The 12,175-nt window shown below is 38.4% G+C and overlaps 1 protein-coding gene across 2 annotated transcripts in view; it reads left to right on the top strand.

Moving 5' to 3' along the window:
* The first annotated feature begins 908 nt into the window (after positions 1–908).
* LOC109039092 (uncharacterized) overlaps positions 909–12,175 on the top strand; it is a 28,018-nt gene continuing 16,751 nt past the window's right edge. The window contains exons 1-4 of one of the 2 annotated variants that reach the window (XM_019054431.2): positions 909–1,122; positions 3,350–3,403; positions 10,788–10,930; positions 11,404–11,564. In XM_019054431.2, coding sequence (XP_018909976.2) covers positions 10,792–10,930; positions 11,404–11,564 — 300 coding nt within the window. In that variant the 5' untranslated portion in view covers positions 909–1,122; positions 3,350–3,403; positions 10,788–10,791. The remainder of the gene's footprint in view (positions 1,123–3,349; positions 3,404–10,787; positions 10,931–11,403; positions 11,565–12,175) is intronic. The other variant, XM_019054432.2, reaches the window with a different exon arrangement.

Below are 12,175 nucleotides of genomic sequence, written 5' to 3'. Positions count from 1 at the left end.
CACCCAGAGAAGTGACGTCATCAATGTTACTTATACCGCTGCCAAGTTTTGCCAAGTTTCTGAGGACACTTTTTAGGTCAATTGAAAATTTACCATTGTCATGTTGACTCGTTTTGTGAAGAATCTCTAAAATCCTGGATTTTATTATATTTTTAATTACCCGGATGACTTGGACATTTTATCTCAAATTAATTAAAAATCCACGGTAAAAATCGGTGTGCGCCCGGCTCTAAACTGACCTGGCTTTCGTCATCAAGATGGTTACGTCCTTGGGTAGCCAATGAGAGGGCTCAAAGAGTAGAAATGGGAACTGATGACTGATTTGAAATTTTTTTTGTCAATTTGGAATATCTACCTATATTACCTATTTGGAGGCGATGATTTGGAAGAGGGGGGGGGGGGGGAGGTTTTATATCTCAATGATTTTGAAGGGAAAGTAAAGTTTGACATTGACTCTAATATTTTTCAGGCAATCAAATCATTCACAGCTTGTTTTGGAAGCCCATGATGAAAAACTTGCCATCCTGCCAACCACCGTCAGAAGATGCTGGAGCCTGATGAAAATTCTTTTTCATAAAAGTTTAAGAGGGATTTAAGCATTAATTGCATCCAGAGTAATTCTTATGAAAACACAGGCTGTATCAGAGCTTCCTTTAAATTTTTAGGGTAACCGAGTGACTCTTTTTTCTCGAATTGTTAAGAATCTGACATAAAAAAAAAAAAAAAAAAAAAAAAAAAAAAACTATGAAATGCTACACGATGGGCAAAATCAGCACTTATTTGCATAAAAGGTTGCAGGAAACCAGGCGCATCGTGTGTATGGGTCTGTTAAGTCTTGTCTTTAACCCTTTGCCGCGAAGAAGCAAGGATCTCCCAACTCCCATCATGCAACAGCGCTTCTGCGCATGACAGTAGTAAGCTTTGCAAATGGCGGCTCTTGTTATTGTTCCCCGTCGTTCGTGACTTTGTTCGTCAAATTTCACTTGAATTGTTTATAATTAATTAAAATGTGGCACTTTTAGATTACGGAAAAGGTTTCCGAATGTGATTTTCAATTTCCCGTGGAGTGTAAACAAGTTCGGTGTTTTATGATCGCTGTTTTAATGGATATACGTAAGCTAGGTAAGCACTGTTACCTGAATTTCGAATTCTCTTTTTTTCTGATAACGACTGGAGTTTCCGCGAGCTACGTTTCTCAATCAAAGGGTTGAGGAACAATTATTGTAGTTCTCAGACAATTTTAATCCTCTCGTTGGTCCCCGAAATTCAGTGGGAACAATAAGTTAGGCATAATCTACAAGGGATTTAGAGCATGCTGGAATGGACTTCCACTCCCCCATGTCACAAAATGGAGGTCGGATCTGAATCCCCTTTCTAATCGGTCAGCTAGCGGGAGGATATTTCTAAAACAACGATTATTCCACTGATCCCTCTTCCTCTTGCAGCCTATGATCATATTTTAGTCATATTCTCCAGATTACCATCAATTTTCCCCCTGTTTAATTCTTTTAACCTCAAAATGACTATTTGTGTACTTCTTTTTTTAGGCTTGTTAAGCCTAATTTCAATAGGGATGATAAGTTGGAATTATTGTTATTAAATCTTCGGTCAGGACCAAGCTAGGCTTTTCCTCCTTGCTTAATCACTTTTTAAGCTTTGGCAGGGGATTTATATGTAATATCGAGGATGGACAACCGCTCCTACCAATTCTTAGCTTTAGTAATCATGAAGTATCTCAGTCATATGAGCCCTGCACCTTCTTTGTAGTCCCCTCTCAGGACACATAATCAGGAAAGTTTGTCACCAGTATTGGATATGACCCAATATGCACTAATGGGAAATGCTTTCTTGGGAGGCAGATTTGTTTAAGAGATATAAGTATATTGCTTTAATCTATTGCAAAGGCTTTAAATCAAAATTCTGGTGCGCAATTGTTATTCTTGGTATAACTTCATATCATATCAAAACATGGACCATGTTGGCTCTCGAGAATCCCTTATGGCCTCAAATATGAATTCATCTATTACACTCTTGAGAGTTTTTTGTTACCATTTCAATTGACTGGCTTACTCAATTGTATCTGATGAATTTATCCTGACCTTATTCTTAACCAGCCTCCTTTCAGAATTATCTCAAGGTTCATGTATTATAGTTATCTGAATCATTGATCTGTACCTTTATCCAATGGTTAAGTTGAAGGATGTATATCCACCCAAGAATTATTTGGATGATTCTTTAAATTACATGCCTATGCTAATGAATACCTTTTGAAAGTACTTACTTTCATATTTATTTGCTTGACTGAGGAATATGATGGGGGTTGGAAACATAAGCATACTTCTTTTGCCAAGGTTAAGTGTGGAATAAATTATTGAGAAAGAAAGAATGTAGGTCTGATTTTTCTCCCTATAAGGTATCCTGATTCTTGAAATTTTGTGTTTGTCTGGTGAACATGACAAGATAAGGTGCATTGGGGCTATGTGATTGGTCGTTAAGGTGATGGGAGAAGCCAAGAAAGGTGGCTTGCAGGGCTGAGTTTAACCGACTGGTGATCGGCCAGCAAGGAGGTTCCTTTAAGTAAGCAATTATTCAGCCTGAAAAGGTACCCTCCGTGGTCACCTAAGCATAGCCAATCAATTACACATCCAATTCACTGTACTTATTTTGTCTTGTCTGCCAGGCAAATACAAAATTTCATCAATCAGGCTGCTAACCGGTAAATTTTCTGATGTAGCTAGTTAGTTAATTCAGTGCTCTCAGAGATACGGTGCTAATTTTGCCAGCTAAGCCACTGCGCTGAGTATGTCCCAAAGTTTTTCGGGATTTAAGCAATTTCGTAAATTTTGGTCTCTACTCCATATAGTGCCTCGAATATGAAAGTTACAGATAGTTGAAGAAATCGAAGCACAAAGATGATTAAAGGATATACCTTGACAGTGAAACTTCCAAACCATGTAACTTGTTTGCCGTGGTTTAAAATCTTCATCCCCATTTTTTTTTAGCAAGAACAAAATAGCAATGCTCCTTGAAGTTTTCCCACATTTTTATTTGCATAGAGAAGGAAAATCGTGGAAATTTGTAATAATTGTCGTCATGTCGTTATCCATCTCAAAATGAAGTATGACCGAAAGTCTGTAAAATTGTAAGCTAGATGCGAGGTTTGGGAGTTACATCATCAACCTGGAATTTGTATAGTCTCTGTGCTTCATTGGTAGGAGGGGTGCTAAGAGTTTTGTGCCTTCTCAACAATCAGGCTGCAGGACTGCAATACACTCATGTTCATGATTCACTGTGTCCTTTCCTAATCCCAACTTGTCAGTTCTAATCCTCATTCCTTCCTCTGTTTTAGGACATGTGATGTGGAAGAGCTGTATTCATATTTAGAAAGATCATGCGGGTTCAGGTTAGAATTTTTTTATTTGATTTGTAACTTTCAATCCCATGTTAAAAAGCTCAGTTTCATCTGAAAAGCCACCCTGAAGTTAAATGCACTCACCTATCATTCTTGAGGAAGCAGAAATGTATGTTATGCATTTTTGCTCACCCATCTTATACTAGGAATCAGGGTTGTCATGGTTAGAGGATACTAAGAAATCAGGGAAAACCGGGAAATGACTACAGTGACAGGGAAAAATTGTTTGGTCACTTTAACTTATTTGTGGCCAAAATGGGTTTGATGTTTCAAACAACTACTATTGCGTGGAAACCAGGGGCGCAGAAAATGCGCCATCATGCGCGTGCCCAGGCGCATGAAAATGTTTAAGAGCCCCGAAAAATGTGGAAGGAGGGAACATTTTGAAGGGTCTAAAGTCAAAAGTTAATATAAAACAGGAGAAAAAGGTCATTTTTGTTCCAAGTGGTGAGAAATTTTGTGGAAAACTGGTGGGGAAAAATGTGGAAAGCTGACGAGCGGGCGCATGAAAATGTGGAAGCGTAGAAGATTCTGCATGCCTGAAACTATTTCAAGTTATGTTTTTTCGATCATCTGGCGTATCCATAATTGTCAGGGAATTTGACCAAATTGTGTTGGGGAAGTCGGGGAAATGTCAGGCAATTTCATCTTCTAAATTCTGTGGCAACCCTGAGGAGTGCTTGTTTGCAACAGCACATTCATTCTTAACCATTATGACCTTTAAGTTTCTTCTTAAATCAAGTAAGTATTAGTACCTAAATCTTAATGGGTGATAGCAATTTTATGAATTCCACAAGTACTGGAAAAAAAATTTTATTTTTAATTTCAATACATGAAAGAAAAAAACATAAATCTAAATTTATATAAATGCTGGAGTACCTATTACTTTTCACTTTCTTAGCACTTTCATTAGGTTTTGTCAATTCATTTCAGACAGTTTTTAATTTTTTTTCTCGCGTATCCTCTGTGGTTAGGTTTGTTCATTTCCGGTTCAACTTTTTAAGGTGTCACCCTTTTTTAGGTGAACGTTTAATCAACGTTTAACCTTTAATCAACGTTTAACCTTTAATCAACGTTTTTTCAATCCCTCTCTCCCTTTGTCCCTCAAAATTCATCCGTTTTCAGAACATATTTTCTAACAATGCCTTTCAATCTCCTTCTTCATTCATTTTTATAAGCACAATTTTGTAGGTGAAGTCAACATTTTTGTTGCCACTGTTGGTGAGATAGAGACAACAACAAGGAGGAAAATTATGTACCCAATATTTTACCGTGAAATCCAGTACTATGTGAAGTGATGCTATACCGAAATTTCAGCAATGTTACTTTTGGCATCTCATAATTTGGATCACATTTTGCCAGAAGGAACTAGCGCAATTACAGTGTTGTAAAAATTTTGCTTCTTCATTATTATCTAAAAAATCTTCCAGAATAGCGAATATTTTTTGCTTCCCACCAAAAAATTAATAATTTTAAAAAAAAATTATTGCATACATTTTAATACTGCACTTAAATTTTGCATTTTTAAAAGATAAGAAGAAGTTGCTTGATTTTAAAAACACTGTAATCGCGCTGGTTCCTTTTTTCAAAATGTGATCCATTTGTGATGAAGTCAGGGGAAAGGTTCCTTAAAATTTAGACTCAAATAGATAAGTGCTGCTGAGAAACATATTAGGGGCCAGAAATATTAATTTGCAGTTTTCAATGCTAGACACAATCTAATAACCTGAAGAACACCTGGTGAAAATTTCAAATGATAATTTACATTTTAAGGATGTGATGAACGCTGTATGTACGTGAATTGGTTCCGAAGCTGGCATCAGTGCTTTTCCGGAACTCCCTGTTTTTCATCCTTAAACTTAGCATTGCTTCAAAAAGATTAATTTCTTGAGTTTTCATTGCGCCAAATGGTGCAGGGCTCAAGGAATTTTGCCCAACCCTGATATATCAGGAAAGTTAGGGAATTTTGTTAGTTTGTTAGTTTTGAAAAGTTAGGGAAATTTCTCCCTCCAGACAAAACATCACATTTTTTCACTTTCACACTCAGAATTGTTCGCGATTAGGGTTTTTATCGGAAGTCATGCCGACGAAACATCGAAAAGCCACGACAAGTGGAGGATTTATGTTTAAAATATCTGACAAGTCAAGGAATTTTTAAATCCAAGAAATCTTGTCATCCTATAAACAGCGATGATCACCAAAGGTCGTGATTCAACTTGTTGCGGCCCATACCAGTTCCTCAAATTGCACTGAGTATTTGGCAACGCTACGATTTTTACTCATTGGCAAGTAAATTAAATGAGGAGATTCCGAAGAAATTAAAAAGTGCGATTATTGATGAGGTCAGGCTAGTAATTGCTGCATGAATCGTCTCCAGTCCTTAGTTATATCTTTATTTATTATATCCAGGGTGGCCCAGACCTACCGTACCAGGCCTTTTTTTGATTAATTTGGGTCGTACGAAGTCCAGGATGGCGGGGATAAGTAGGGAATTGAACCCAAGGAATCCGAATTTCATGGTCTCAGAGCCTCCCTGGCGGCCATTGGGGGAAAAAGGGGGGTTCGTACTTCAAAAGTTAGGGTTTATGTCAAAATTTTGAAATTATTTCATCGGAATCAAAACGTCCGGAAATTTTTAACTTGAATCAACATCAAGAAATCCAAAATTGGCCCAACCGTGTCCAAAGTACTGACCTCTAAAGGTGGGGGACAGAGCCCTCTTGCAAAAAATTCAAGTTCGTTAAATTGACGTGAAAACTCGGAAAAAATGCGTACTCGTGGGTATTCGATCCCAAGGAATCCAAATTTGAGGGTCCCTTTGTCCTCAGAGACTTTTTTGATGGGGCACAGGGGGACTCTGAACTTTTAACTTTAACCGGTGTGGAGGTTACCCCTGTGCCCCACCAGAAAAGTCTCTGAGGACAAAGGGACCCTCTTTGGATTCCTTGGGGTCGATTACCCATGAATACACATTTTTTCCGAGTCTCCGCGTCAATTTAACGAACTTGAAATTTTTTGAAAGGGGGCTCTGTCCCCCACCTTTAGGGGTCGGTATTTTGGACACGGTTGGGGCGATTTTGGATTTTTGGGTGTCGATTTAAGTGAAAAATTTCCCTACGTTCTGATTCCGATGAAATAATTTCAAATTTTGACATAACCCCTAACTTTTGAAGTACAAACCCCCCTTTTATGTCCCAAGGGGCGCCAGGGAGGCTCTGAGACCATGAAATTCGGATTCCTTGGGTTCAATTCCCAACTTATCTCCGCGATCCTGGACTTCGTACGACCCAAATTAACCGAAAAAAGGCCTGGTACGGTAGGTCTGGGTTACCCTGCATTAATTTACTTATCTCATTTTTAAAATTTCATCCAAGTTCTCAAATATCCCTATCTTTGTGCAATGATGATCAGCATTCTAAACTCACCTTTGAGTTTCAGGGGGCCATGTGACGCATCAAGCACGATTTTTATGGGCCAGATTGACTTTTTGCCGATCTGTCACGGCGCATTCAGTGAAAAGTTAGACACAAGATGTTTTAGTTACAGACCTAGGAACTGTAACTTGGGACAAATTTCGAAAAATCACCTAACAGAAAAATTATAATTTTTTTTTGAGGGAGGGAGGGCAATTTTTAAGGGCCACATTGGCGCAGAGCCTTCATTTTTTATGCGCCATGACCGATTTCTTTGGCACATTTGACGCGTTGGCGCCTTTGAGTTTCGAACACTGAATCGACGATGTTTGAATGCTATGAGAAACACATTTTGCTATGACAAGCGGAAAAAATCAAGGCGCTCCGGCTTTTTTAATGGCTAGGTCTGGACGCCCGTGCTGTATACATACGAATTGCAGGCGCTCTGGTTTTTTAAGCACAATTTATGACTACAGTTTTTATTTATTGGGTTCTTGGTTTCTTGGGTATTTTCTTGGGTTTTCCAAGTTGCTTTTACAATTCTGCTTACCATGAAATACTCCGAATTCGGATGAGTCGTGTACCACAATGCCAGCGTTGCAACATGGTGCAAATTGCGGAGATGTTATGGATAGTAATTGGCGGGATTGACATCCGCGATGCCTCTCCGGAAATGATTTTGGAGGAAAAACCAAATCGGAGCATTTGGCCACGCTGCCGTGTTGCAACATGGCTCACCGGAACTCGGAGGATTTTATAGTAAACACGAGTGTAAATGCAACGCAGAAAACCCTTTAGAAGTAACAATTGCAGGCACACGTTGTGCGTAAGAAAACCAGAGCGCCTGCAATTGTTTGTGTATGCAACACGGACATCCAGAGAGCACGAATAGTTGCATTCGCACCTTGTCATTGAAGCAGCCGGAGCGCCTCATTTTTGCCGCTCGTGATTACAAAGTGTGCCACTGTGCCACTCATCGCATTTATAAATCGTCGTTTTACCTAGATAAGGCTGTCTTGCTTTTTAATCAAATGGCAAAGAGAAATAAGTAATTTATCAAAAATAAATATGTCCAATACCTTTATTTTAGCAATACCTAAAATGGAGACTTAATGCGGCAATTACATACTTTAACTTCCAAGTCATATAAGTTCCGAGTCTTCATATTTAATTTTCTTGTAATTTCGTAAAAATCGTATACCATGTATTTACCATCCCCCGTACCTATGTGGCAGGGTTGCCAAATACTGCAATTTGCAGGACCCTTTTCGGCTAAAACGAGCAGGATCACGACCTTTTGTGATGATCGCTGTTCCTAGGGTGAAAAGATTTCTGGGATTTCAAAATTCCACGTCCTTCCAGATATTTTGAATATAAAATCCTCTACATCCTTTTAATTTTAAGTGTATTTTGTGGAAGGGTTTCCTCTAAAAATTCTAATCACAACGATTCTAAGAGAGAAGAGCAAAAGGTGGAAATTTCATCGGTCGCGATTTCCGTAATTCTGCACCATTTCGCAATGCTACTATGGTGCTACACTACTTATCTGAATCGGACGTATTCGTGCTATAAGAAACTATGTGCATAGGGTTTCCGTGTGACTTAGTTCCTTTGAGCATAAACATGTCCGATTTAGAGGATTTAATGGGAAGCACGATTGTTAATCGACGGTTTAACTACCCGACGACGCACCTCGTTTGCGATGTTTGAAAGTCTCTGCCCCCAGTTTATTTTTTTGGAGGAGAACAAATTAATATAATTTCTGGAGGTTTTCGCTGACAATTTTTCGCACACAGAAAAAAAAATCACCGAATTTTTCAAGAATTGATGTTGGTTAGTTTTCCATTTAAGAAATAAATTATGACAGAAAGTCTGCTTCGTCGCAGACTGAAGACGTGGGTGGTTTCACGATAATTGGAATAGTTTTGTCGCCGTAACAGACAACACATTTTTCGGTCATATTTTTAGTAGTAATGATAATCCCTCGAATTTGTTTGCATTAATCTACACAGGGTTACGTGTTATAACGCTTTTCAAAGATTTATCGCTCTACTTCTCAATCTAATGTATAATTGGCCGAAAATGTGCCATCTGTTACTCTGACTTTTTACCGCGTAACAGCACATTTTCGGAATTTACATAATATTAATTGAGAAGTAGAGCAATAAATCATTAGAAAGCGTTTTAATACGTAACCCTTTGAAGATGAATGCGAAAAAATTCGAGTGATTATCAAATCTACTAAAAATATGACCGAAAAAGGTGTTGTCTGTTACGACGACAAAACTATGCCAGTTATCGTGAAATGAATCATGGACAAACCGTGGAACAAACGGTCTCAGTCATACGTTGTGCCTTTTAAAAATGCCAGAGCCTCTCCAATTTTTGGTGTATGCAATACGGACATCCAGAAAACAAACACGAATAGTTGCATCCAGCTCTAGCCACTCAAAAAGCCGGAGCGCCCTTCACTTTTTTCGCTCGTCATAACAAAATGTCACCCGTCGCCCCAAGATAAGGCTCTTTGAGCATTTAATCTAATTGAATTATTGGAATCAAATAAATCATAGTAATAAAAAAAAGGTGTTCCGCCTTAAGAATCCTTTGTCTGACTCCAGCACATTTTGTACAAGTACTTAGCCGAAGTCATCTTATATTGTTGGTTTTTTAGGGTCCAACATCATATTGGTGCCATTAATGCCTAGCCTACTTTCTCATGAATTTTATTTTTCCCTCTCTTCCTCTATCAAGCATTGAAAATGATTCGTTGGCTTCTATATTTTCAGAAGTTTTTCAAATTCACAGAAAAAAGATGTTCTCATAGGTAATCGACCCGAAGAATTCTGATCCAACGGTCCGGAAGTCCCCAGGGGGGCCTGCTTGATTGGGTATAAAGGCGGTCCTAAACTTTTAAATTTGATAAGTCCAGCAACGGGCTGATAATTGAATTTTATAGACAAAGAAGTCATAGGGAGTATGGAGCAATTCTAATTGTTGAAATGGGTGGTCCCAGGTCCCTACAGACTAAGGGAGAAAATGATGGACTAATTATAGGGTTTCTCATGCGTTGTCGCTGTCGTTAATCAGTCTATTACCTATCTCCTTTGTCCATTGCAACCACCCTCTTCCGCCAATAGGATCCCTTCATATCCCTTTTGGCTTCTTTGTCCAAAGCTTTGTCTATCAATTTCAATAATCAGCCTGCAAGGCCTTTTCAGTACCCCATCAGAAAGTTCCCAGGAGCTTCGAGACCGTCTGATTCGGTTTTCTTGGGGTCAATTACCTTTTAAATTATCATATTCTTTTTTTTTTTTTTTTTTTTGTTGTCTCTACGTCAATTTTATGACTAAAATCATTTCTAGAGGGTCCCGGCTCCTTCATTTCAGGGGTCAACCTTGTGGTCAAGGATGGACTAATTTTGGACATTTTGGTATCGATGTAGGTCAGAATTTTCTGCTTTTTCTGATTTTGATGGACTAATTTTAAAATAGTGATGAAAGCCCCGATTTTCTAAGGCAAGACACACACCCCCCCCCCCCCCCTCCTCTTTGTTCCCCATGGGATCCGGGAGAAAATCTTTGGGGTCGTGTAATTCTGATTCCTTTGGCTCAATTTCCTGTTTGTCCTCTTGGTCTGTGATTTCGTCCGACTCAAAATAACCAAAAGAAAAGCCTTCCCTTTGAATTTTTGATGTTGAATGATTTTTGGATTTTATGAATTACTAGCTGCCTCAGCTTGTTTTGCTCGCCACCGCACCTAGGCAAGGGGTCTGCCCTCTGGACCTTCGATCACTCGCAAAGTGACCTCATCCAAAAATGGTGTTTAACATTCTTTTGGAAAGCTAGGAATGAGGGACGGGGGTTTTCTGAGCCATTTGAATTGTCTTAGTTGCTTCATTTATCTTAGTTGAAGTACTGATTCACTAAATACTCTATTTATATGTTATGTTTTCTTTTTTTTAGTGAGATGGCAGCTGATAGTGACGGTGGCGGACCAGCTGAGTTAATAGAAACGGTCATCACTTGTGAGGGTAATCTTTACGACCCTCAGTTTCCACTCCGATTTAATCAGATTGTGTGTGATCTACGGAAACTTCTCCTTAAAGGTATGACTCTTTAACGTATTTCCTGAAGGGAGCAAACTATTTCTTTACTTCTCTTTTGATTTTCCTGGAAGGAATGCTGCCAGTATCAAAATTTTTCTGATACTTACTGGTTTATACGAAAAAAGATTTTTGTTTGTACTTAGAGCGAACATCGGCTGTGTGCATTGTTGCAAACAAATAATTTGTTTGTAAATAAATGTATTGTAACAGTTCTGTAAAATTTGTGATGCTTCGTTAGATGAATTACTGGGAAATAATATTGATGGAATTGTAAATCAAAATCTATAATACAGCTCTGATTGGTGAAAGCTCCTTTCTCAATAACCTCTGTTATTTTTCTTAAACATGAGAAATTTTGTCAAATGAATGTCAGATTTGATTATTCCAGGTCAATATATCCTCTATCAGTGCTTGTTTTCAGTCTATGTAGATTTTTCTTACTCTCATTGCCTTCTTCATTTTTCTGCCCCCAGGTGAAGAAAAGTTGCATGTCAACAAAGTGGAGCCATGGAATTCGGTTCGTGTAACTTTTACAATCCCACGAGAAGCTGCCGTGAGGTTGCAACAGTTGGCGCAGCAAGCAGATACTGCGCTGACGCAATTGGGAATCCTCTCTGTGCAAGTAGAGGACCAGGTAAATGAAATAACTTTGCCACCCCTTAAAACCTATCGAAGATTTTCAGAGCCATTTGCTTTGTTAGTTTCACTTAATTTTTCATTCATGCTTTGGATCTGTAAAATGTGCAAAAGTAGGATCACATTCTTTGCATCTGATTTGTGATTTTAAAGGTTGAAAAATTAGTCCCTGTACAGGTGAAAATATTATTCAACTCACCAGTCATTTACTTGCAAAACCCCTTAATTACAGCGGTATAAGGACAGGTAGCATAGCAACAGAACAAATGTGAAATTGTGAGTAAGAAAAACAGGATTTCTACTACTGTGAATAACCAGGAAAACCAAGGGAATGGAATTTCGAGAGAAAACGCATCGATAATCCAGGGACTTTGACGTTGATTCTGGAATTTTTGCTTTTTCAAAAAGAAAGTTTATCTATTTGAACATTTTAATATATTGGTGATAGAGGTATCTATGGTATATTGAAACAGAAGAATGAAAAGAATTTTTTAGCCATGATGCTTCAGTTTTGTTGGTTTTATTACATGCTGCAAAGTGCTTTTCGGCTCACATAGCCATCCTCTGGCGTTATCAAAATCCGAACAATCATGATCATTGATTATTCCG

Source organism: Bemisia tabaci, chromosome 3 (assembly GCF_918797505.1).
Source record: "Bemisia tabaci chromosome 3, PGI_BMITA_v3".
NCBI classification, from domain to species: Eukaryota; Metazoa; Arthropoda; class Insecta; order Hemiptera; family Aleyrodidae; genus Bemisia; species Bemisia tabaci.
This window is presented reverse-complemented; position numbering and strand designations above follow the sequence as displayed.